This window comes from Heterodontus francisci, chromosome 27 (genome assembly GCF_036365525.1).
Source record: "Heterodontus francisci isolate sHetFra1 chromosome 27, sHetFra1.hap1, whole genome shotgun sequence".
In the NCBI taxonomy this organism is placed as follows: domain Eukaryota; kingdom Metazoa; phylum Chordata; class Chondrichthyes; order Heterodontiformes; family Heterodontidae; genus Heterodontus; species Heterodontus francisci.
In genome coordinates, this window is record NC_090397.1 from 31,968,736 (window position 1) to 31,995,341 (window position 26,606).

Below are 26,606 nucleotides of genomic sequence, written 5' to 3' on the forward strand. Positions count from 1 at the left end.
TGATCAAAAGCAGCCATGGTTAGGCTGCCCTGCCACATCATGAGACACAACTTGCAGCAGGTACCACTGGTGTTTGAGATCCCTGAGTTCCAAAAAAGTTCTTGAAGGAAATCATCAGCCACTGACCTTAAACCTTTCTGTCACTAGGGAAGGCAGAGGAGAAGCAGCAGATTAAGAATGAAAGGATGCACAATTGGAGGCACCTAGGGGGAAGTACCACATAAAGAGTGGAGAGACGCAATGATCATTTTTCATTAAAAATTTGGTCACAGTATAGTGATACGTGCAGTGATTCTTGTATGGTGGAGGATTGCCTTGGATAACGTGTCTGAAATGGTAGAGATAAAACTTGCCTCTGCTAGCAAAATTGTTTGTGTATCAGTTAATTATTGTTTTTTGGTTAAAGGGAACTTGGAGTCTGGACTATTAAGCAGTGGGCTGAGGTAACATTTAAAAGGATATACTCTTGAATGAGCTGAAATGACAATATAAACAAATAAATTGAGACACAAGTGCAGTGCCTATGGTGCAGATGGGCTCTCAGTCTGGAGCCACCTTGTGCCATAACTAATGTAGTTTCAAGAAAAGTGCATAACCTACACAAGCATTGTACATTTCTCAGCAGGTCTGTAATGGTGAGTGTGAGGCTACCTAAGGATGAGGATTGCCTGCAGTTGAGATCCAGAAGTCTCTCATGCTGACCGATGGATCTGTCCTACTGCTCCTCTTCCTCTTCCTCCAAGTCACACGGATAGTGGGGTATTGCAATTGTGGGGGTGGGGTGGGGGGGGGGGGGGGGTATAAACTTGAAGGGCCCAGAGCACAAGTGCAAAAGAGTGTGCTGGCTGTGCAGTGGAACAAAATTTCCACTGCCTCATTGTCTCCCTTCTGCTCACAGATCCCCAGTAGTAGAATTGTAAGAAGAAACAGCACTTATTTAACTGTAAGAGACCAACCGAACTGGCAGTGCAGGTACAATGGGGGATATTGCCTGCTTGGCCCTGAGCAATCCAGTGCAGAAAAAAAATGTAATGCTGTGTCACCTTCTAAGGCTGCATTGTAGCATATGCTGCCCTTACAGCCAATTTCCCCTCACTGTTTTGAAGTGCTCACTAGATTATCTGTAATGCACTGGAGGTACTGCAAGACTCTTCACGTCGTGTACATTCAACTGTTTCTTCAATCACCTCCTAATGTTATTTGCTACTCCAAAAGCCGTACTTGATGCAGCACTTGCTTGTTACCTACATCTATTACCGTTCTTGTAATGGTTTACTTTCTGACAGCAGATTAGATGTCATTAGATTTTATATTAAAGGAGAAATCTATGAATAATAGTTGACACCCCACAAAGCCACAGGTGATAAATTCTCTCCAATATCCATCCTTTTACCTTCATGAAGATATCCAACTACTGGGCGGGTGAACAGGAGAAGTAGTAGGAGAGATTGAAGTAGAAGGGCAGATATCAGCTCCAGGTAGGTCATTATGTTCATCATATGTTCTCTGTAATGCTACTGAAGCATCCATATCTGTTATTCAGAAATGTTGACCAATTAGTATGCCATTCCCTATAGTGAAAGTCACAAAGGTATACTGTTGCTTAGCTATTCACCTCTCCTGTTTTGGAGAGATATCCTCTTTTAGATATCCTACAGCAGCATGCAGACATAGAAGATCCAGTTCCTTCTTTCCCATCTTCCACAATCGCAGTCTCAAAAGCCTCATGGAGGAAGGCAGCAGTGAACAAACCTCATACATTTCTGCTTACTAAGGGAACAGTAAGGAGAAGCCTGGATTAGGATTGAAAGGGCACATTAGGGGTACCATGGGAGGAAAATTAAAAATACTTGGTCAGCCCAGATGAGCCATCGGAGATTGGCTTTATTTAGGTGTGTAAATGTTTCAGTTGGTGGTGTGAATGGGAGACATGTATTTTGGGAGTGTGTTTGTCATATATGAGTTTGCATAGATGCATTTCTGGGGTGGGAAGCGGAAGGCAGGGACAGGACTATTAATGCTGTGGCCAGATGTTGCATTAGAAAGCATTCCAAATAAGATTGCTAAAAATGTCTCTTGCAGGAGGCAGTTGCGCTCTGTACCATCCTTTCCTTCCTCCATATAACTAAGTATTGGCCCTTTTGTGCTCTGGGTTCTTCATAATAACTTATTCCCAAAGGAAAAACCTTGGTCACTGGGGTAACTGGTTCCAGGAGAAAAGCTGCCAAGTCAACAGTACAAAACACTAAGACAAAAGTCAATCCTGCCACGCAGAGGGTCCAAATGGTGAAAAAGCTATGAAAAAAAGCATCTGAAATGAAGTATTAACAGCAATTTTCCCAAGAGTGCTCAAGGGAAGATACGCATAGCCATTTTTTCCCCATTGACGCAACTTCTGCTGGAAAATGATTGTTGTTATTTCCACTGGCGGGTATGTGCCGTTCATTGAAATAAAGAGCTGAATGTCCAGGCTCATGTCTCTGTCAGGTTACTGTAACTTCTGGTTCAGTACAGAACTATTGTACATAAAGGCCTCACATCCTGCATACAGTACGAGTAAACTTCTAGTCTTCCTCCCTCCCCAGCAATAACAGTGAGAGAGATTTAAGTTTATAAGTGTAGAGGAAATGGGGGTATATTTCTCCTGTTACTGTGACCTCCAGTTAGCATTGTAATAGGTGATATGGTTTATGATACTCCGTGCAATTTTGGAAAATAAGCCTATTGGTGAGCTTTCTGCTGTGCTGTAAAATTTCTTCAACTCCTTTTTCAAGAATATTTTACAGCAGTATTTATGTTTTTTTTAACGTGCATCACTAACACTATGCACCTGTGGTTTTTCTAACTGAAATGACAAGTGGAACTAAAATGTGTAACTTGGAATTTAATTTAATGCAAAAGCAGAAAATACTGGGAATACTCAGCAGTCAAGCAGCATATGTAGGGAAAAAAGAGTCAACATTTCAGATCATCACTGGCAAAAGTTCGAAATATTATAGGGTTTGAGCATGTGAAAGTGGGGAGGGATGAAAGAAGAACAAAAGGGAAGACCTGTGATAGGGTGGAGGGCAAGAGCGGTTAAATGACAAAAGGTGCCATGGTACAAAGCCAAGGGGAGTGGTAATGGGACATACAAAGAAACAAAAGATGCGTCTGGATGAGGTGTAAATAACAGGATAGCAGCCGTCTGAACACAAAGTAAAGGGATTAAGAAAGAAACAAGGGGCAAAGAAAAGAACCAACAACAAAAAGCCCAAAAATAAAAAAAGGGGTCGGAGGGTATGATCTAAAATTGTTGAACTCAATGTTGAGTCCTAAAGGCTGTAAAGTACCCAGTCGCAAAATTAGGTGCCGTTCCTCGAGCTAGCATTGAGCTTCATTGGAACTTGAAATTCAATTTAATAGTTGGTTTGCTATTTCTAAGTGTTAATGTACTGTAAGTTGTATTATAATGTAAATCTATGAAGACTTTAGGATCATTTATGACTAGTCTTTAACAGTGCTGTCACTATTTATGATTCCTTTTTAAATTTCAAACATCTTATTTTAGTTTACAAGTGTTTTTCTGTTGAAGATTCTAAAGGATTCCCTAAAAACGTCACGAACAGTAAAGGAAAGAAGAGGTCTCCAAATTCCAAAAAGCTTGCCAGTATACTAAAGACAAATGATAACCTTTTCCTAGACTTCCTGAAAGGATGTCTCATGTGAGTTTAGCATTTAAGCATGTATCTGGCAATAATATTGTGTTAGTGATATTTACTATCTGTTCACTGAATGTATGTGGGTAAATTTTACAAATATGAGCTCACGTTGCGGAACTTCACCCACTAGGGGACTCGCATGCGATTTTCCATCCATTAAGAGTAAATGATTTCATGTTGTTAACATTAACTTCTCTGAAGTAAATGCAGTATCTGCATTACAGTTACCACAATCCATAACTTATTCAGATTTTATTTGAAATAGATACTAATTTTAAAATTTCAGTTAGTTTGTGAATTTGAAATGAGAACTCCTCCATTTAATAAGGTATTTTGCACACATGCATGTTTAGCATTGTACATATTTGTGACTAATATTTGCTTACTTTATTACTTTAGTTCAGTGGTTAGAACATACCTCAAAATCAGAAGGTTATAAGATCAAGCTGTTCGACGGAGGCCCCATTTGCTTGTTCTGGTGGTGTCCTTTCTTCTTTGGCCTCCTTGTCTTGAGAGACAATGGGTAAACGCCTGGAGGTGGTCAGTGGTTTGTGAGGCAGCGCCTGGAGTGGCTATAAAGGCCAATTCTAGAGGTGTAGGAGCCATTAAAGTGCCCATGGGGTTATTTTAAGAGCAGGGGCAGGAGTTTCCCTCTGGGGTCAGGAAATTAACGTCAGGACTGTTTCTGGGTTTCGACCCAGCCTCAGGAGGGAAGTAGTCACGACCCGCAATTTTTGTGGAGGCGGGCTTCTAATTGGCGGAAGAGTGGATTGGGTGGCCAATTAACAGCCATGGGTGCAGCATGGAGGTGGGGCTGCTGAAGTGCAGGCCCCATTTGAAGACATCACAGCAACCATTACTGCCACTACAGAAAACAAATAGGTGCACCAGGGATTCAAGAGGAAAGGCAGAACTTTGCTGCCCAGGACAGAGCTACCCCTCAATTGTCCGATGCTGACCTTGAGGCCTCCTGGAGACTGTGAGGGAGAGGAGGGAGGGCCTCTTTCGAAAGGATGGAAGGAGACAGCCATCCACCCAGAAAAAGCTTGCATGACTGCAGGTGGCTGAGACCATCAGCAGCAGGAGTGTGGTCCGTAGTAACTGGGTGCAGTGCCGTAAAAAATTCAGTGACGTTCTTTGCTCTGCAAAGTGAGTGCAATGCCAGACCCTGATGACAGGCCTCTGGATATTCAAATTCCAGCAGACATTCCAGCTGAGAAGCCTGAGGCACATGCTGCTCCTGAACATGGGAGTAATATGTGACCAGGCCCAGAGTCCTAGTGCTGTTGAGGACTTGCCAGCACTGATACATACAGCTTCTTATATCATTGAGCTGCTGGCATCGGTCAGAAAGGCCAGCAGTGCCTTTTTGCTCTCTCTTGTCCTGGCAGGAGAAAAGAGCACACAATGCCTGGGAGCAGGCTTCGACTGGCAGACGAGTGCCCCATCTCCACAACATCACTGTCATGGAGAAGGGAGCCATGGAAATCGCAAGGGTGACCCTGTAGGAGAAAGTCGGGAAAGGAGAGAAGGACATTCCCAATGGAGAGGATGAAAAGATATTGCAATATGTAGACAAAGCGGATGGAGTGCACTCCTCCCTGTCTGACGGCATATTAAAGACTCAGTTGCATTGGGAAGCCTCAGCACTGCAGAGGCTTCTGCTCTCAGCCTAGTCATGATCTCTTCTTGTGTCTCCCACATGTTCTGATGTGGAGGGGGTGCGCCCGAGTCCTGTCACAGCAACGGGGCACTCGATAGAAACCGAGACAGCAGAGCAAACGTCGTCACAGCTTACAAGCGCACCCTCCACCAATTCAGATACACTCACTGGTGGGTCCTCATATGTGATTAGATAGGGTGACACTAGGTGAAGAGCACGTCATGAGTAAGCAGGAGGAGGAGGTGAGAGAGGTAGAGGCACCTGTGGGCAGTCCCCCTCGGAGGATGGAAAACAAACACAGCCATGCTCAGCTTGAGTCACAGGCAAGGAGGCTCTACTTAGACCAGCAGTAACACATGTTTACCCACATGTCAGAGTTCCCTAAGGCAGTGCTGGGTCATGGGCTGAGAATAGAGGAGTCCATTCAGCTCATGTGTGCTACCATGGCCCAGGGCTTTCAACACATTTTTTGAATATTCTTTCATGGGATGTGGGCGTCGCTGGCTAGGCCAGCATTTGTTGCCCATTGAGAAGGTGGTGGTGAGCTGCCTTCTTGAACCGCTGCAGACCATTGGGTGGGGGTGCACCCACAGTGTTGTTAGGGAGGGAGTTCCAGGATTTTGACCCAGCGACAGTGGAGGAACAACAATGATATTTCCAAGTCAGGATGGTGTGTGACTTGGAGGAGAACTTGCAGGTTGTGGTGTTCCTATGAGTCCGCTGTCCTTGTCCATTGAGACAGTGGCCAACCTCATGGAAAGCCATGGGGCCGCACTTGGAGTGGATGCAGGAGCAGTACATTAATGTGCACAGAATGCATGCCATGCTCTGTAGCCTTGATCGGTCAGTGGTGCTGATGACGCTGAGATGCATGGTGTGGATGCCAGTGGCGCCCCAGCTGGTGGTCTCCAGACATCTGGGAGCACCAGCCAAGGGCTGAGGCAGTCACTGAAGAAGATGAGGGTACCACCCCTCACTGGGGGCCATCATCATCATCAGCCTCCTTGGCCCCTCTGACTGAGGGACCATCTATGCTGCAGGGCCCAGTGATGGAGGCTGCCCCTGCATTAACGCTGGTGCAGCAACATCTGGAGGTGCCCCCATTGGCACCTCCTTGATGAGGACGACTGCCAAGTGCATCTCAGCCACAAGCAGAGACAAGTGAGCAGGCTGTCTCCACCTCATCCAAGGTCACAAGGGGAACATCACGTAGAAGTGGCTGAGAACGGAGGCCACTGCATCAGGCAGAGCACTGAGTGGTTCAGTGGCGTTTGTTTCACTTGTAAATGTGCACTTTGTAACTTTTGGATGACACTGTAAATATTGACACATGATGCCAGACATTTGAGCTTGCAATCTTTCATGGCGAGACTGGAAAAAAGAGAAGTGGTAAATCGAAGCAAAGGGGGGACAGTGAGACTGCTGGACAGGTGCTGCATCATTATTGGTGGTAGAAATGGATCCTTTCAAGGCTGTGCCTTCAATGTAAATGTTCTCACAGGCAGCTCAAAATGATGAGGGGTTTGTCTTGTGAGGAAAGGTTGAGCAGGTTAGGCCTATACTCATTGGAGTTTAGAAGAATGAGAGGTGATCTTATTGAAACATATAAGATTCTGAGGGGGCTTGACAGGGTAGGTGGTGAGAAGATGTTTTCCCTCGTGGGAGAATCTAGAACTAGGGGACACTGTTTCAGAATAAGGGGTCTCCCATTTAAGACAGAGATGAGGAGGAATGTCGTCTCTCAGAGGGTTATTAGTGTTTGGAATTCTCTTCCCCAGACAGCAGTAGAGGCTGGTTCATTGAATATATTTAAGGCTGAGTTAGACAGATTTTTGATCTTCAAGGGAGTCAAGGGTTCTGGGGGACCAGCAGGAAAGTGGAGTTAAGGCCACAATCAGATCAGCCATGATCTTATTGAATGGCGGAGCAGACTCAAGGGGCCGAATGGCCTACTCCGGCTCCTATTTCTTATTTCTTATGCCCTCGGGATGAATGGTTCAGCTGAAAGTGCCTGGATTAGATGATGCCTGATGATACCCTTGAGCACTTCACCGGCCCCGGCCACCTCCCTGTGCAGCCGGGGCACCTCTGTGTTCTGCATCTTCCTCTTCCTCCTCTTCCATATCCTGCTCTTCCTCTTCTCCGATGAGCTGTGTCATTCCAGGGTCCCACCCTCTTCAAGGTCCACACCTCTCTGGAGGGTCATGTTACAGAAAGCACAGCAGGCCTCCACAATTTGCGAGACCCTTGCAAGAGTATACTGCACAGCACCAACCAACCGGTCCAGGCACCCAAACCACAAAACTCAGGAACCCAATGGCCTGCCTGATGGTGGTCCTTGTGAGCAGATAGCTTCAGTTATAGCACCTCTGTGCCTCCGTCTCAGAGTCACATAAAGGGCTAAGTAGCCATCTCTTCAAGGGATAACCCTTGTTCCCTAGAATCCATCCACTGAGTTTGGGGGGAGTGGAATGAAGAGCTGCGGTACCCTGGACTGCTGGAGGATGAAGGAGTCTGGCAGCTGCCAGGAAAGTGAGCGCCCACACGCAGGAAGCACTTTTTGTGGTCGCAGACCTGCTGTTCGTTGAAGGAATGGAAGCCCTTCCTGTTGATGAATCTCACTGACCAGCCAGTCGGTGCCTTGATGGCGAAATGGGTGCAATTGATGATGCCCTGCACCTGAGGGAATCAAGCAATGGAGGCGAATCCCACTGCCCTTTGTATCTGTGAGGCCCCATCTGTTTCCAATTTTATGTACTGCCCAACTTTTGCAAAGAGAGTACCAGTGACCTGTGAGATGCAGTGGTGTGCTGCCATTTGCTGGATGCCACCAAGGTCCACTGCTGATCCTTGGAAGGACACAGAGGCGAAGAAGTTCAAAGCCACAGTAACTGATGGGTACTGGCAGGGTACTATGAGCAGTGTTGCGAGGTATAAGATCTTACGTGTCGAGAGCACAAATCTCAGTGACCGTCTGCCTGGACAGGAGCAGCGTCCTGAGGCAGTGGTTCTCGGACATGTCCAGGTAGCTCCAACTTCAGTGGTACGCCCTATGCTGAGGGTACAGCTTCCATTGCGTTCCTGCCTCTTGTCCCTCTCCCCTGCCCTCATCATGTCCGGGGCTCTGCCTCTGCTGCTGAGGATGTTGATCCTCATTGCTACTGGACCCAATATCTGAGAATCATACTGCTTTCCTTTGCTCAGCTGCAGTCACAATAGTCTTTGGAACCCTAACCACCTCCTCTTATGTCCCCGTGATTCCAGGTGAGTCACGATGCTCTGCAATGCCTGAGCGCGTACAGACCACTCTCCTCGCAGCCTCTACATGACGGATAGTACCTGTGCGCCAATGGCTGACTGCCCCCTCAGCAGTACACTCTTTTATGGGATAACCTGATATGGTGCAGCCATGACTGGCTCCCCATCATGTTGCAGCCTCCATGCACCTGGCCTGCTACTGAGCCAGTGTGCAACCCGTGCACCCACAACCAAAATACCAAACTGCCCTTCAATGAGCTGGTCAACAATATTAATTGGCCTCATTCCAAAATCAGGCAGGTTTCCAGGGCCCACCTTTCCCTCGTGCTGAAGAAAGTCACCGGTGACAGGAACAGCAGCCTGAAACCGGCACGGCAGCCGGCGGCACTTCGTTTACAACCTAAAAATCCTGCCTGAGGAAATTTCTGCGGTGTCATTGCCAATATTCATGTCTTAACCAACAGCATCAAAAACAAATGAAATGGTCATTCATGTCATTGCTCTTTGTGGGGTTTTGTTGTGTGCAAAAATGTCTACCGTGTCTATAAATAGTGTTTGACCTCAGTAGAGACTGTGAAATTTAAAACAAGAGATATGAACTCCCCAGACCGATTTAAAGAATTACATGACAATATTTCATGTTTTAAGACTTTTGCTGTAACAACTAAACTAGAAATCAACATTAACTAAACAGTACTTAGTAGGTAGCTAATGCACTAAATTACAGAGAAAGGTATTTCCTATTTACTTATTAAAACAATTGAAAAGCGCACACCACATTTATACGTAACACACTGTTCTCATCAAATCGGTATCTTTGTAGTTAAAAGTCCCAAGCTCCTCCCAGTTGCAATGGTTTGGATCTCCCCGTGTCCTTCTCAAAAACCAATGTCCTCTTCATTCACTTCTTCTGAGCACATTCGACTGGTCTTCTGTTAATAAGACAATCTCTGGTCACCCTGTTAGTCTTTTCTCCTCTGCAAACCATGAGCCTTTGAATTGGGTTCAAATCTTAGCAACCTTTCGCTATATCAATGTTCTGAGAACAGATGTGTTCTCTCTCTCTCTCCTGAGGCTGTGCCACTCTTTCTTCGTGTCTTCCTTTCTTCCTTACAGCCCATCAGACTTAGGATGAATTTATCCAGAATCAAAAGTCAATAGTCATTTTCCTTTTACAATATTCAGAGTCTGTAGGTCTGGCCATATTAAAACCACCTGGGCCTTCCTTTGTTTCCATATGTTAACAATTGCAAATCAAATTTGCATTTTCAGAGCTCTTGGCTCCCTGTTTATGATCTGAGTCTGGGAGAGCGTAACCCATTGTCTGTCAGGTGTTACAATTTTGTATTCTGCTTTCAAAAGGGTCTTTGATCTGGGTTCCTTGTTTGCATAGTAACCAAGACTTGGTGTGAGATCACATGTCTCCTCTGAATCCTTTTACACTGCATTAAAAATCAGTTTTTAAAGCATAATCATACTTCGAAGTCCAGCATTCATAACAGTGAATTTATTTCAGAGTAATTCATTGTATGTGAAGACTTTGCAGTTTTCATTGGAGAAGAGAAAATTAACAGGAAATTTAGTAGAGACTTTTATGAAGGATTTTAATAGAATGAAATGGAACAAGACAAATTCCTGCAATTGGGGAATCAATGACTAAAGGTCATCAATTTAAAATTGTTACTAAGAGTCGGCAGATAGGCTTTACAGAGTATTATTTACCATGGAATGCTTTGGCACTAGGAATAATAATTACTTCTTTTAAGGGAAATAGATGCAGTGCTAATAAGACGCGCCTGTTTTAATGTCTAGATTTAGCACATAATTTGAGGGCTAATTGGTGATTACCATGATTTAAATGTGCCTGCAGGTGCTAAAACCTGTACGTTTAGCACTCAAGCGCTGATTAGAAGCAATTTTTACGGTACAGTATATGTAGCCTCCACACACCCACTTCTACTGAAGGTGTGGACTGCATTGGCTGGCTGATAAGTGAACAATGCAGGATGACTCACGGACCAGGAGAGAGGGTACTGGAGGTTCTGGTGGAGGAGGTCCAGATTAGGAGGGATGTCCTGTATCCACAATGGCGAAGGAGGACACAGAGGCAGCTAATGTGATGAGTGTGAGAAGAGATCATCTGGGAGGCGACAGCCAGGAGCCCTGACCCCAGTACATGGTTCCAGGGTCACAAAAAATGTTATGACTTGATACAGGTGGTCAAGGTAAGATCCAATCTCACAAACACTCTGCTCAATAACTGCATCACCTCCAGCATCACACCCTCAACGCACTTCATCCACCATTTAACGATAGACTGACATTCATACACCCCATACTACTGCATCCTTCACAGGCACTACTCACACCTCAGATATATCTAACAGCTCTTCAACCAGGTGAGGCATCACACATGCACACACAGACAAGCTTGGGTCATTATGCTCATTCACAATCACCACTCTTTCTCTTCCAGAACATGACAGTTCATAATAGGCAACAGCAGGAGGAGGCAGCATGGCCAGATGCAGAGCAGGAATCATATCACCTCGAGGTATGTGACTTCTCTAGCTTCCTCACAGATCTACAACTATTCCGAATCCCTAATCCCTCAAAACTATCCTCACTCCAGAGTTCCATATGGTTTCATCATACACATCCTCCTATAGTGGTCATGCGTGCTGCACCCTAACTCTTCCAGCTTCAACATTGTAAGAGCAAGAACCACCTTTTTTTCTGCCCCTCTCCCCAAGTAGGAATTGGAGGAGGAGGAGAGCAAGAAAGAAGGTACTGCCTCAGTTGCTACCACTTCCAGAGGCACCAGCTCAGCGATCAACACCACAAGTAACTTAAAGGCTAGGTTAGAAAGAAAAGGGATCATCACAGTGGATGCACCGGGCACTAGTGAGCAGCAGCCGTGTTGGACACCACCACAGATGCCACCTTTCTGGGGGTGGGGGGATAGGGGCAAGGTCACATAGTAGTTCTGCTGTAGAGGAATCAGCTGAGGATCTCACAGGGCCAAGCTTCAAAAGAAGACTGTTGGGTCTTCCAAGCCAAATGCTTTGTGCAGTATACAGCTTACAGGTTGAGGCTAGGAGAGTTCGCCTGCACCTTGGCCCATGGCTTGATGCAGAGCTTGGAACCCATCCCCTCCAGCATGGAGAGGCTGGCCAATTCCAGCCAGTGATATGTGGAGTCCAACATCATGCAGCTTCTGATGACTGAGGTCACAGCTTCCAGTCATTGCAGGTTCCATGCAACAACAAAGTGATGCCATGGAAACCCAAACAGCTTCTACTGCACTACTAGCATTGTCCATGGAATGGCAAAGTGCTGCAATGGAAGCCTAGGCAGCTGCCGTGATGGTTCCAGGTTTCTTGGTTGAAAGGGGATCGCAGAGTGTCTCCAATACCTAGAGTCCTCCAGCAGATCATTGGGCTGGCTGAACAGAGACCCTGGTCATGGCATCGAAATCAAGGAGCAAAGGAGCACGAATCTACTTGCCTCCTTTTGGATGCCAGCATTCCTTCTCCCTCCCCTGCCACTCCACCATTGCTCTTGCAGTTGCCTGTCAGCCAGGTGGCCCCGACTGCGTAAGCCCACGCTGAGATGGTGCAGTCTGAGGCAGCACCATCATGGTCCATAGCCTCTCAAGGGTATTGCAGCAGGACAACTAAACTGTCGTCTTCATAATCTCTACAACCACCTCACATGCTGCCGCCACTGGACTTGCACTACGTAGAAACACCAGAGTAGGCAAGAGCACCTATAGGACAGGCAGTAGGGGTAAGCATGAGGGGGAATAATGTAATATTTGTTAGTTGTGTTATGTTTCCATTGTTTACTTTTGCTGCAGAAAGGGATTGAATATAGCACTTGTGTAGTGGTGGAATTGGTGGCCGTTTCTATTGTGATCTTCATGAGGAAGAGGTTGAAAGAATTGAAAGCAGATGATGGACTTCATGATGGATCCTCATCGTGGAATGTACATCATGTGGCAACAGTGCCCCACAGTCTTGTAGTGGAGGACGTCTCACAAAACTGCTCTTCAATTAGATGGTGGTGAGCGTCCCTCCCAGGTGTGGGCCATCAGTCTGGAACCCTCAGGTGCTCCCCCTGATTCCCCATCTCTTCCTCTTTCTCTTCCCACTCTTCCTCCTCCTCCTCCTTTTGCAGCTCCTGAACTTGACCCTAATGGTACAAGGACCAGGGGACACAGATTGAAGGTTTTGATCAAGAGATGCAGGGGGAATGTGAGGAAGAACTTTTTTATGCAGCGAGTTGTGATGACCTGGAACTCACTGTCCACAAGGGTGGTGGAAGCAGAGACAATCAATGATTTCAAAAAGAAATTGGCTGGCCGCTTGAAGGAAATAAAGTTGTAGGGCTACTGGGATCAAGCTGGGGAGTGAGACTCACTCGATTGCTTCATGGAGAGCCGACATGGACTTAATGGGCCAAATGGCCATCTTCTGTGCTGCATTTGACTCTCTGACTCTATGGCAGCCATTACTGCGGCTGCCATTTCACTGCTGTGACTGGAGAGTAAAAGATCACAGAAGACTTGAATTCCACAATGTCTCAGCAGAGCCAGCGGCCTGGAACCCAGGGCAGGGCAGCCCCTTGATTTTCAGATGCATATCTGGAAGTCATGCTGGTGGCCATGAGGGAGAGGAGGGAAGAGGGAGCTCCTCTTCCTGGATGATGGCCGGAGGAGGCCACCTACCCAGACAAAGCAGAAGTGGATGGACATTGCTTCCACAGTCAGTGGAAGAAAAGTGGTCAAAAGAACTGGGATCCAGCATAGGAAAGGGTCAATGACCTGATATGCTCTGGCAAGGTGAGTGCTAACCCAACCCTCAGGACAGGTCTCTGGGTATTCACCCTCCAGCAGGCACACAAGCTGAGGAGCCTCAGGATGCATGCTGCTCCTGAACATGGGAGGGGTGTGTGTACAGGTCACTTACTGACCCCTCAGAATGGCTCAGAGCCTCAGTGCCACTGAGGACCTGTAACCTCTGACACATGCATCTTCTAATGAATAGGAGCAGCTACCATTGGCCATAGAGGACAGCGCTGCCTCAATTCGCTCTCTTTTATCCTCGCAGGAGAAATGGGCACAAACTGCCTGAGTGAGGACCCAAGGAGGTGGAGGTGCTCCCCACCTTCACATCATCACACCTAGGGAGGGGAAAGCGATGGAAAAAGCCAGGATCATAGACCACGAGGAAGTCGGCCATGGTGAGATGGGCACTAATGGAGATTGTGATTAGAGAGTGCAATGTGCTCATTAAGGGGCTGCATTGCCGTCCGACACCATGCCGAACACTGAGTTGCATTGGGAAGCCTCAGCACTGCAGATGTTTCTACTTTCCAAGGCTAGCTCTCATCTCTTCTTGTGTCTCCCACGGGTGCTGACTTCAACCGAAGGAGACATTCTGCCTCACCATCACTGGGCCAAGAGGACCAGCAAAGCTCCAAAGAACCACCATCACACCTATCAAGTGTGCCATCTACCAGCGCAGATATACTCGCCAGGGTGGGACCTCTCATGTGTTAAGATAGGGTGGCACTGGGTGAAGAGCAGAGTACTAATGTGTAGGAGGAGGTGCCAGAGGCAACTGTGGGCAGTTACCCCCTGAGAAGAGAGGACAAACACAGCCCTGCTCAGCTGGACACAGATGCAGGGCCTGAGGAGTCACTGGAAAGGAGGCTCTATCGAGATCAGCAGCAAATGACGTGCTCCCACTTGTCGGAGTTCCCTGAGGCAGTGTGGGATCACGGGCAGAGAATGGAGGAGTCCATCCAGCCCACATGTGCCACCATGACTCAGGGCTTTGAACTTCTCCATTGAGCGAGTGGTCATCCTCATGGAGAGCCAACCGTGGCAGCACTTGGAGTGCATGCAGGACTGATGTACACTGGATGCGTGCCACATTATGTAGCCTGGACTGGCCAGTGGAGCTGGTGGCACACAGTTGTTTGGAGGCGTTGCTAGTTGTGTCCCAGCTGGTGCTTCCATCCAGCCACCAGAGCACCAGCCAAAGTCTGACGATGTCACCGAGGAGGACTCAGGACACCATCGTCACCTTCGGCCTCCTTGGCCAGTCTTACAGAGGGAGCAGCTGTGCTGCAGGGCCCAATGACAGAGGCTGACCCTACAAGGATTCAGGTGCAGCAGCCTCTGGAGATGCCCCCATGGGCACCTCCACAATGAGGACAATCACCGCGTGCATCTCAGCTGTAAGCCTACACAAGTGAGCAGGTTGCCTCCACCTGCCCTGAGGATACAAGGGGTGCACCGCATAGATATGGTTGAGCACGGAGGCTTCCATGTTGCGCAAAGCGCTGAGTGGGTCACTGGAGTGTCTTCTGCCTGTAACTGTGCACTGTTTTCCTTTTAATGAGCACCATGTTTTATTGGTGGTGGGACAAGAAAAGACAAATGAGGTGATGAAGGAGATCAGGATTCCTCAACGGTCATGGAAAAACCTCTGGGTAGATGTTCATTCTTCATTGGTAGTAAGAAGTAACATTTTCCAGGCTGCATCCTCAATGGAAGCACAGGCACCTCAGAGTGAGTTCCATACCATGCTGTTAATCCTGGATCAGAGGGGCTCAGTTGAAATGCTCCTGAATCTGAAGATCCCTGACATTCATGGAACCCTGACGAGACTTTCACGCCCTGTGCCGTACCTGGCCACCTCCCCGTACAGCTGGAGAACCTCAATGATCTGCCTCCTCCCCCTTTGCCTTCACCTCCTCTTGCCTCTCCTGCTCCCACTTACAGGGCTCGACAGGGTAGATGCAGGAGGGATGTTTCCCCTGGCTGGGGGTGTCTAGAACTAGGGGACACAGTCTCAGAATAAGAGGTAGGCCACTTAGGACTGAGACGAGGAAGAATTTCTTCACTCAGAGGGTGGTGAATCTGTGGAATTCTCTACTCCAGAGGGCTGTGGAGGCTCAGTCATTGAGTATGTTTAAGACAGAGATTGATAGATTTGTAGATATTAAAGATATCAAGGGATATGGGGATAGTGCGGGGAAATGGCGTTGAGGTAGAGGATCAGCCATAATCTAGTTGAACGGCAGAGCAGGCTTGAGGGGCCGAATGGCCCACTCCTGCTCCTATGTTCCTATGGGTGCAATGGATGATGCCCTGCATCTGGGGGAATCCAGCGATGGCAGTGAAACCCACTGCCCTCTGTGCCTGAGAGGCCCCATCTGTCATGAATTGAATGCAATTTCCAGCTCTGGCAAAGAGGGCATCAGTGACCTGCGAGATGCGGTGGTGTGCAGGTATTTGTGAGTTGCCACCAAGGTCCGCAGCTGATCCTTGGAAGGAGCCAAAAGTGAAGAAGTTCAAGGCCGCAGTGACTTTGACAGCGACTGGCAGGGCATGATGAGCAGTGCTGCGAGGTTTGAGGTCTTTCATGATGAGGGCACAAGTCTCTGTGACCATCTGCTTGGAGAATCACTGTTTCCTGCAGCAGTAGTTCTCCGACATGTCCAGATAGCTCCATCTTCTTCGGTAGAACCTATGCTGAGGGTATGGCCTCCATGTCCTTGCTGCCCATCATCCTGCTCCCCTGCCCTCCTGATGCCCTTCCTGCACAGGGTGTTGCTCCTCATCGCCATTGGACCTGAAATCTGAGAGCCGTGTCCCTGTTGCCAGTTGCTGCCTTCCTTGTGCTCAGGTGGTTCTCCAATTGTGTTTGGCAGACCTGCCCTCTACTCTTATGCCCCCGCAATGCCAGGAGAGTGACAACCCTCCGCACTGCCTGAGTGCTTACTGCCCACTCTTCCCGCCACCTGCGCTGCACCAATTGCACCTCTTTCCCAATGACCAAGTCCCCCTCTGCACCGTTTACCCTTTTATGGGGTCCAGCTGATACTCTGGGGCAACCATGACTGGCTCCCCACTGTGTGGCTGCCTCCATTCACCTGGTCTGCCCCAGACAGCACGTGCAACCTGAGTGCCCCTGCAAAATCACAACATCCCGCATTAATGAACTCTGAGTTCCTTATCCATCTTAATTGGCCTTCATCATGGATCACGGGGCTGCCCACACCCCACCCAGGTGAACAATGCTGGTGCCAGGAATGGCATTGGGAAACCGGCATGCCGGCCACGCTGATGTTTTGGACCCCCGCCCACCTCTGTTCCTGCCCCCAGTGGGACCTGAAAATCCAGCCCTTTATTCCTAAATCCCATATCCTGCAGCCATGTCCCCAGAAACCATCGTTATGAGTATTATTTGGATATGGGGTCAATAATGCTATCTGAATACAGTGGTGACAAGCCAACCGCATGTTGAATGCACGTGGAGCAAAAGGCTGATCATGTGGTATACTGTGAGGCCAACTAATTTTATAATTATTTGTGCAGCAGCACTCAGCACATATTGCACTTAGAGGACATGATGTAAGGCTGGATATTAGAGAGTCATAGAATTTTACAGCACGGAAACAGGCCCTTTGGCCCAACGCGCCTGCGCCGACCATCAAGCACCCGTCCTAAACTAATCCCACTTCCCCGCAGTTGGCCCGTAGCCTTGTATGTTATGGCGTTTCAAGTGCTCATCTGGGTGAAATTGGTCTTTGACAATAGTGGAAAATGTATTAGTTTTGGGTTAAGAATTCCTTTAGCCCTCGGAGTTTGAGGGTGAGGAGGAGTTGCAGAAAAATTATCACAGGTTGATCTGCATGTACCTGAGGCAGTCTATGTGAGCCTGCCATTACCTATGAATGCCAATCTATAGACCCTGTCTGACCTATTTCGGCATATCAGGTGAAATCTGCTTTTCTCTGCCAACTAAGCCAGGGATATATCATTTCCTCCTGTCTGACCTGCAAACTATGTCTAGACAGGAATGGCAATACCTGTAATGGTAAAAGTGACCACAGCTTTGAATCTTTATACAAAAGGTTAATTTCAATTTACCAGGGCAAATTATTTTGTACATTTTCTAATACAAAGCCACCAGCAGCAGAAAGCACAGCAGTTTTTTAGGTAGCCTTAATTTCATCAATGGATCTTGTAGTCACATGGCCAATCGATTTCTGCTCCTTCTCTGGTACAGCCACTTGTTTCTTCTGACCTGTGCACTGTGACTTAGCAATCACTACCTCTTCACATTCACTAGTTGCATCCTCCAGGATATGTGCACTTGTGCTGGTGCTTGCACACTATGGTGAGGAGGATGAAGAATGGCTTGAGGTACGGTCTTATTCTGGGCCATCGGCAGTACTAAAAGACTTACAGGTGCAGGAAAGGGACATATCTTGGAATACCAGATCAAAGAGATAACTACAAATAGTTTCCTTTATTGATGATACTGATCGTATTGGTGATACTAATGTCACTGATGGTAGTGATGCTGATAGTGTTGCTGTTGCTGATGGGTAATGCTCAGGATGGTGATGGTATTATTGGTACTGACAGCGCTGATGATGCTGATAGTAACTAATGATGTTGCTAGCACTGATGGTACTGAGGGGTACCTGTGATGCAGATGGTGCTGATGGTATTAAGGGTGCCATAATCCTGGGGTTAGTGATAGTACTAATGGTAGTATTAGTGCTGATGTGCCGATATGCTGTTTATGCTGATGCTGCTAATGGCATGGGTAGTATTAATGATGCTGTTCTTCCTAACAGCTGATGGTGACAATAGTACAGTTAGTGCAATGGTGTTAAATGGTGCTGTAGTAATAATGGTGTTGGTACTGGCATAGGTCCTAATGGTAATTATTGTATTTGCCTGTGTGTATGGAGTTGGGATTGATGGTGCTAATGGTACTAGTGTAACCAATGATAATAATGGGGCTAATTGATGGTGCTGATGGTAGCTCAGAATTAAGTTTTATGATTTTGAACATTTATTAAGGTGGAATCCTGAACACCGTCTAACTCCAGATGAAGCAATGGAACATAGATGGATTCAGGAATCCAGAACACAGAAATCTCGTCTTAGAATGAAAGTGATGCCTGCGACTGAAAGTAACAATAAACATGCTTCCAAAAAAGCACAGCTCCTAAAGACAGGTAATAAGAATATGATAGGTGTCAGGATAGGAAAAGGCCATTTGGCCATCAAAACCAATCCATCCACTACCTGAACACTTAGCATTTCTTTTTGAATTTGCACTCCTAGGTTGGAGATTTGGCTGGCAGAAGTGCATATCAGGAATTCAGACATCGAGGGCAGCCCTGTGCCCCCACCCTCCTTCCCACAGGATTTCCCATTCATTAATTTTAACAGACAGAAAATTCTGCAGGACCCATTGACTTCTGCATCTGAATTCCTGTCTGCATTCCTTTGTCACGGCTTTACATTGGGATTTCCAGTTCATAAAATCTACCCTCTAATTGTATTTTTCCTCAAATACCTTGCTTGGTAGACTATTCAAAGCATTATCACCCTTTGATAAAGATGTTTCTTCATGATACCTTTTATAATTTTGCTCTTCTCTCATTTCCATTTATATCCTTTGAACTTACTTTCTTGGCAAACTTGAACTGGCCTTCTTTCTGGACAATGATGGGGCAATTCCCCAAGGGGCCGTGGAAATGGGAGCAATACATGGGCCTCACACAAAAATAGCACTATACCCAGTAGCAGTTCTCTATGCCTGGTTTTTGTCTCAGGCGTGATTTACATTTCCTGGGTGTTATGTGGTTGAGTGGCGCCAATGCTTTCTATTGGTTTCAGTGATTAGTAAGTTGGTAAGTTTAACTTACAGAAGAAATAAAGATTCATCAATCCACAGCTCCCCAAAGGGAGATTGGTGAATTATCCCAATAATGCGTAAGCCATGAAATTAGCTATTAAGTAATATTTACAATTCACTAATTTTGGTAATACATACAGAAATAAGTAACAGTAAACATATATTTAACATGAAAGGAGTCCTATTTAAGTAGACCAGTGGAGTTGTGGGATTAGGAAAAGCCATCCTTTATAGAAGATTAAGCGGTGATCAACAGCCATTTAAGATGATTAATGGAGTTGATAGAGTAAATAGAGAGAAATTATTTCCTCTTTGGAGAGTCCAGAACAAGGGATCATGACCTTAAAATTAGAGCTAATCCATTCAGGGATGATATCAGGAAGCATTTCTTCACCCAAAGGGTAGTGGAAATCTCAACTCTCTCTCCCACAGAAACCTGTTCAGGCTAATTGAAAATTTCAGAATTGATATTGATAGATTTTTGTTAGGCAATGGTATTAAGGGTTACAGTCAGAACCAAGGCAGGTAGGTGGAGTTAAGATACAAATCAGCCATAATCTAATTGACGTACAGTGGCATTACCATCACTGAATCCCTCAATATCAACATCCTGGGGGTCACCATTGACCAGAAACTGAACTGGACCAGCCACATAAATGCTGTGGCTACAAGAGCAGGTCAGAAGCTAGGAATTCTGAGGCGAGTAACTCACCTCCTGATTCCCGAATGCCTGTCCACCATCTACAAGGCACAAGTCAGGAATGGGATGGAATACTCTCCACTTGCCTGGATGGGTGCAGCTCCAAAAACACTCAAGAAGCTCGACACCATCCAGGACAAAGCAACCCACTTGATTGACACCCCATCCACCATCTTCAACATTCACTCCTTCCACCACAGATGCACAGTTGCAGCAGTGTGTACCCTCTACAAGATGCACTGCAACAATGCACCAAGGTTTCTTAGACAGCACCTTCCAAACCCATGACCTCTACCTCTACCTCTAACATAAACAGGTTCTATTTTGTGTAATCCATTATAAGTATGGAGCTAGGAAAGCTCAGCCCCACAGAGACACATGAAAAGGGCCCTATGTTATGAGAGAACATAGATTTCAAAAGGAAATTGGATGGGCATGAGGAAATAAACATACAGGGCTACGGGGATAGAGCCGGGAATGGAACTCATTGGATTGCTTAACAGAGAGCTGGCATGGACTCGAGGGGCTGAATGGCCTCCTTCTGTGCCACTATGACTCAATGGCCATGGTTTTATGGGCCCCCCTGAGGCCGGGGGGGTCACAGAGTATCGCAACGGGTGGTGAGGGGTGCAGTGGGGCAGATGGGCCCGTCGCCAAGCGATCTTCCCAGGGGCGGGATAGGCAGATAACGGCCTCGCCGCCACGAGGCCTATTAATGACCAATTAAGGGCCTGGTCCCACTGCTGCTGGGACCTTACCAGTGGCGTACGGGGTCTTCGCCATGCGAGGTGCCCTCCCTGTGGGCTTTTGGCGGGGGGGATCTCTGCTCTGTGGGCAATTTGTGGCCTACAGAGGATCCCCACCCAGAACAACGTTCCCCCCTGAGACCCCTCCCCCTCCCCTGGACTTCACAACCACCCCCACCGGTGCCTTCCGGACCGGTCCTAACGACCCTGCCTCACCAACCTCTTGTCCAGGGTTCCAACACTGGGCCTCAGTCCAAGGCCTCTGCAGTGGCCTCAAGGAGGCGGGATCCCCTCTTTAAAGGGACGGGGTTCCCGGCTTGTGAATCTTTAATTGAAAAACACCAGAGGATCGCTCTGGGGGGGCCCGTGAAAATGTAGAGGTGGAGCCCTGCCTCTGACACAAAATCCAGCCCTGTGACAATTAAGGGCTCAGAGCTGGATGAGGCTGAAAAGGAAAAAGATTTGGAACAGATCACTGAGCAGACCCTGAAAGCAGTTGGTCAATTTATGGTAGTCATTAATCAGACATGTTGGGTACTAGGGTGCAGCTGGATGGCACTCCATGTGCCACGACCCATCCAATAATGTGCCAGTAATCTGGTAATTATTCAGTGATATATATCTAGTGCTTCCACAAAATAAACCTTTATTCTGTTTATATGCACAATTTCCAGAAGAAGTAAAGACTAAATTCTCCAATCCCACACTAGTTGGATTGCGGGAATGTGACATTGGTGAATTAACCCTCAAATGTGGAGGGCATGAAGTCATCAGCTCGTCAATGATATTTACAATTCACTAATTTTGAATGAAATGGAATTTGAAAATCATTGGGTTAGATTTTCGTCTCAATATCTGACTAGTAATCTGGCAGAATGGATTACTTGCCCATTGTAGAAACTGCTCGATTTTCATTCCATTAATTTCAATAGAATGAAAAGCTGGCTCGTTCTATGATAGCGGGTCCAGCGATTCAGTCCACCAGATGAAAATCTTCCCCGTTGTGTGGATTAATGATGGAATGTACCTTTAATCACACTAAAGTTCAATTATTGCATTCAACATGTTTCAATAGTTTGCCAATGTTTCATATTTCACTTTGTATTTTGCAACAGAAAAGATCTGTCATGAAACAGATGGTAGGCACAAGATTCATGTCACGGCAGAAGAAGAGACAGTGTGTGCTGTACGTCCAAGACCTCAAGGGGCTTCTGCAGAAGAAGATATAACAGAAAAAGCAAAAGACAACTGTGAAGTGCTTGCTGAAAAAGAACTGGAAGACAAATCATTGAAAAATATACAGCAAACTTTCCAATCAGAATCACCTAAAGAAATAAAGTGTCAGGAGCACATATAGTTCCTGCCACCTGTTATGTAGATCTTGATTGTGGTCCCGTTAGATTTCATTAAAGGTAGTTCCTCCAGTAAAGCTGCTGCTTTATCAGAGAAAACTACAATGTAGAAAGTTGTTTTATTTTTATAGTTATCTATGATGGAGATTGAATTTGTCCCATTTGGGGCATCATAAGGAAAATGCAAATGGCTGCAGGCTGTATTTGTGGCATACCAAATTGGTGTATTTATTCAATAGCTTCTATCTTCTAAACATGATCTCTTTATCCATTAATTTAAACCTTTTATGAATAATACCACCAATTTAACAATATATTTTCAAAGCCAGCAATAAAAGAATCTCAAATATCACCTCTTAAACCTTTAAATGTTTTCTTTGTTTGCAATCATGTTTTGTAACTAAAATGTTACACTCTAAACAAATTCATAAATTGATACAAACTTTACATTCTCCACAAGGCTTTGGAGTTGGGCCAAAATCTCAAAATATATACAGTCCTAGAAAATCCTTGGGTGTGATCCCGGCAATTATGCTGGAATCATGGTTACGAGTGATCGCCATGACTGACGCCACTGGATCTCTAGGCAGCTCCACCTGAACAATTGGCCAGAACCTGGGTCCAGCTGATTGAGGGGCTGAGAGCAACCGCAGTGTTGGAAGCTCAATATCACTAACAATATCAAGAAGCCTCTTAAACACTCCCCTCCGTCCCTCCGCAAGCTGGAATTATGCTGGAATCATGGTTACGAGTGATCGCCATGACTGACGCCACTGGATTATGCAGCATTAGTGGGAGGTTATCTAATCTGCATATGGGTAGCAGGTGCCCACAACATCTGGGGTTCCATCTCAGGCACCTGCGTGTCTTGGGATGCTGCAAAATTCAGAAAGCAGCAGGCAGTCCCCCCTCAGTCCCCTTATATGTGGCCCAAGATGATCCCCACATACAACAGCCAAGGGGGCAGTGTGCTAATTTTCGTTAGGTGTCTGGAGATTCCTTCACCATCTGAAAGGCCAAGATCATGGGAATTTCCAATTTAGCCCTACCTCTGTCATTGATCTTGTAATGGGTGGGTATGGGCTCTGCCCCATACAATGCTGAGTGGGAACTCCAGCCTGAGGCTGGGAGTTCACCAGAGGGCTAAGGATTTTTAGCCACAGAATTTTTAAGCACAGTAGAAGGTCACGTGGCCCTTGCACTAAATTTAGGCCATGCTTGGGGACCAGTTTTACAATCTCCCATTTTTCTACTTTTGCAGTAAACAAATCCCATTTTCCTGCTTTTTCTGCAGACTCTTTTATGTTCCTTTTCCTCTGGTATTTATCTGGTATCTTTTTAAGCTGTAATTGATTTATCACACAAGGCAAAGCAATCCATTCTGCTCACTCTTTGCATGAAAATCCTTTTTCTAATCTCTTTTTTCATGTATCTATTATTTATCTTGAAGTGATAGCCTTCGGTTCTCATAAGTGCACAATTGCCATCTCTAATACCCCAGTTCTGAAAAATAGTAAAGCTACTGTCAGAAACCTTTAGAACAGACAAATAAATGTTGTGTACATAGCATCACTTCTACAATTATTCACATTATTCATTAACAACTTGGATGATGGCATAGTAAGTCATATATCCAAATTTGCTGATGATACAAAGTTAGGCAGCATTGTAGACAGTCTAGATGATGGCATAAAACTGCAAAGAGATATTGACAGACTAGGTGAATGGGCAAAACTGTGGCAGATGGATTTCAATGCAGGCAAGTGTGAGGTTATCCATTTTGGACCAAAAAAGGATAGAGCAGGATACTTTCTAAATGGGAAGAGGTTAAGTACAGTGGATGCCCAAAGAGACTTGGGGGTTCAGGTGCATAGATCTTTAAAACGCCACAAGCCAGTGCGGAAAATAATCAAAAAGGCTAATGGAATGCTAGCCTTTATATCTAGAGGATTGGAGTATAAAGACACAGAGGTTATGCTGCAGCTGTACCATACCCTGGTTAGACCCCACTTGGAATACTGTGAGCAGTTCTGGGCACCACACCTTAGGAAGGATATATTGGCCTTGGAGGGAGTGCAACGTAGGTTTACAAGAATGATACCTGGAGTACAGGGGTTAAGTTACGAGGAGAGATTACACAAATTAGGCCTGTTTTTGCTAGAATTTAGAAGGTTAAGGGGTGATCTGATCGAAGTCTTCAAGATATTAACAGGAAAAGACAGGCTAGATAAAGATAAACTATTTCCACTGGTTGGAGATTCTAAAACTAGGGGGCATAGTCTAAAAATTAGGGCCAGACCGTTCAGGAGAAATGTTAGGAAGCACTTCTTCACACAAAGGGTGGTAGAGGTTTGGAACTCTCTCCCACAAGCAGCAGTTAAAGCTAGAACAGTTGTTAATTTTAAATCTGAGATAGATAGTGGGGTTTATGGTGCACTGAGTCCATTGACGGACAATGGGGTTTATGGTGCACTGACTCTATTGGTGGGCAGTAGGATTTATGGTGCACTGACTCTATTGCTGGACAGTGGGGTTTATGGTGCACTGACTCTATTGACGGACAGTGGGGTTTATGGTGCACTGAGTCTATTGACCCCACTGTCCGTCAATAGAGTCTGCACCATAAACCCCACTGTCCATCAATAGAGTCAGTGCACCATAAACCCCACTGTCCATCAATAGAGTCAGTGCACCCCTTTCTTCTCCCTTCCTGTCTTGCAGTGAGATTCCTTCATCTCCATCCCATGGTTGCCCACTTGCCCACCAGTGGAAATAATCTTTCACCAATCACCCACAGTAAAGTGCCCAAATTTCACTCAGCACTTTAATGGCTTCCCCACATGCAGAGTAGCCCACATTCACCACGTTGCTGCTGGTGCACAACAGTCTGTAAGAAATACTGGACCCCCTTGCCAACTCATTCCTCAATCTCCCTCTTTTCCCCTGCTTAAACCCCAATCTCCTCAGCCTTCACTCCCATTCCGAAGCCCCAGTACACCGATCATTGCCCAATCTTCCTTTGTCCCCTGCCTGGTGAAAATAGGTGATTTTTATTGTGAAATGTTGACATGGGTTGAAAAACTGATGGTTGAAATATTTTTAATGGTTTTTACCTACATCAGATGGACTGCAGCGATTCAAGGCAGCAGTTCACCGCCACCTTCTCAAGGGCAATTAGAGCTGGGCAACAAATGCTGGCCTTGACAGTAATGCTTACATCCCATGAAAGAATGTAAAAAAAAAGAATGAACAGCATAGGGTAGGTTTTACTTGCCCGTCTGATGAAAACTGGGCAGGCCAGCAGTTAAAATGGTTGGTACAACCTACCCGCACAGATTTTGCTGTTTTCCAGTAGAGGTTGCAATCTGAAATCGCTCTTCTGAAAAGGCAAGAAGGAACTATACTTGGAACTATATCGCCATTACTTCACTGTCGCTGGGTCAAAATCCTGGAACTCCCTTCCTAACAGCACTGTGGATGTACCTACCTCACATGGACTGCAGCGGTTCAAGAAGGCAGCTCACCACCACCTTCTCAAGGGCAATTAGGGATGGGCAATAAATGCTGGCCTAGCCAGCGATGCCCACATCCCATGAATGAATAAAAAAAAAGGACTGCCGTCGAAAGTCAGCACCATCCTCTTTTAAATATGCAGATCATGCCTGACTGCTATCTTAACTGGAGGCCTGTGTAGGAAAGCCTTTGTAACTTTACCACTAACCCACCTGGGGCAACAAGAATAAAAACAGAAAATGCTGGAAACACTCAGCAGATCTGGCAACATCGGTGGAGAGAGAAAAACAGAGTTAACGTTCCAGATCTGTGACCTTTCATCAGCTAAGAGCCAGGGCTGAAAGAGGCCCAGTAGGTATTTTTGCTTTAGTTTTTTATGGGCCAGGAGGAGCAGGGTGTGCTCTTCCAGGCCTCAAAAGAAAACCTTGGGCCTCCACTTTCCTGGACCCACTCCCCCTCCCTCAATTGAGAGGCCCTCCTGACCAACCCTCTCCCCCAACCACTAACCGAAGTTGTGGAGACCGTTCCTTTAGGTCCCTATTAGTGGTCTCTTGCAGCCCAATATCCACTCAATGGTGCCTATGCAAATAGTAAAATCTTCGGGGCCTTGCACCTGTGTGCAAAATGCGCTGTCAGGAGTTAAAATTGGCCTTGTGTTTGACTTTTTCACAATTGTACCTTGATTCTGTATGCTGAGAGTACATTGACCCCTGCTGTCTGTATTCAGACAGTTCTGGCAACAGCTCTTTATCAAAATGATTCTGTACCATTAATTTCATTGTGTACTTGGAATAAGGAGTTGTGATAGTTTTGTGTCTCTAAGTGCATGTGCTTTTCTTCATTTTCAGACTTGCTTCAATGGGGCTAAGTTTCCTAGCCCTCGCTTTCCTAATGTATCCGTTTCAAGGGCACAACATAAGTGAAGAATAGACTGTGA

At 46.2% G+C, this 26,606-nt stretch overlaps 1 protein-coding gene across 1 annotated transcript in view; it reads left to right on the forward strand.

The window, feature by feature from the left end:
- The window catches only part of dyrk4 (dual-specificity tyrosine-(Y)-phosphorylation regulated kinase 4), a 126,915-nt gene extending 104,437 nt beyond the window's left edge, over positions 1-22,478 (forward strand). The window contains exons 11-13 of the mRNA XM_068059726.1: positions 3,575-3,704; positions 18,515-18,672; positions 21,920-22,478. Of these exons, the coding sequence (XP_067915827.1) occupies positions 3,575-3,704; positions 18,515-18,672; positions 21,920-22,161 (530 nt within the window). The 3' untranslated portion in view covers positions 22,162-22,478. The remainder of the gene's footprint in view (positions 1-3,574; positions 3,705-18,514; positions 18,673-21,919) is intronic.
- Positions 22,479-26,606: the final 4,128 nt, after the last annotated feature.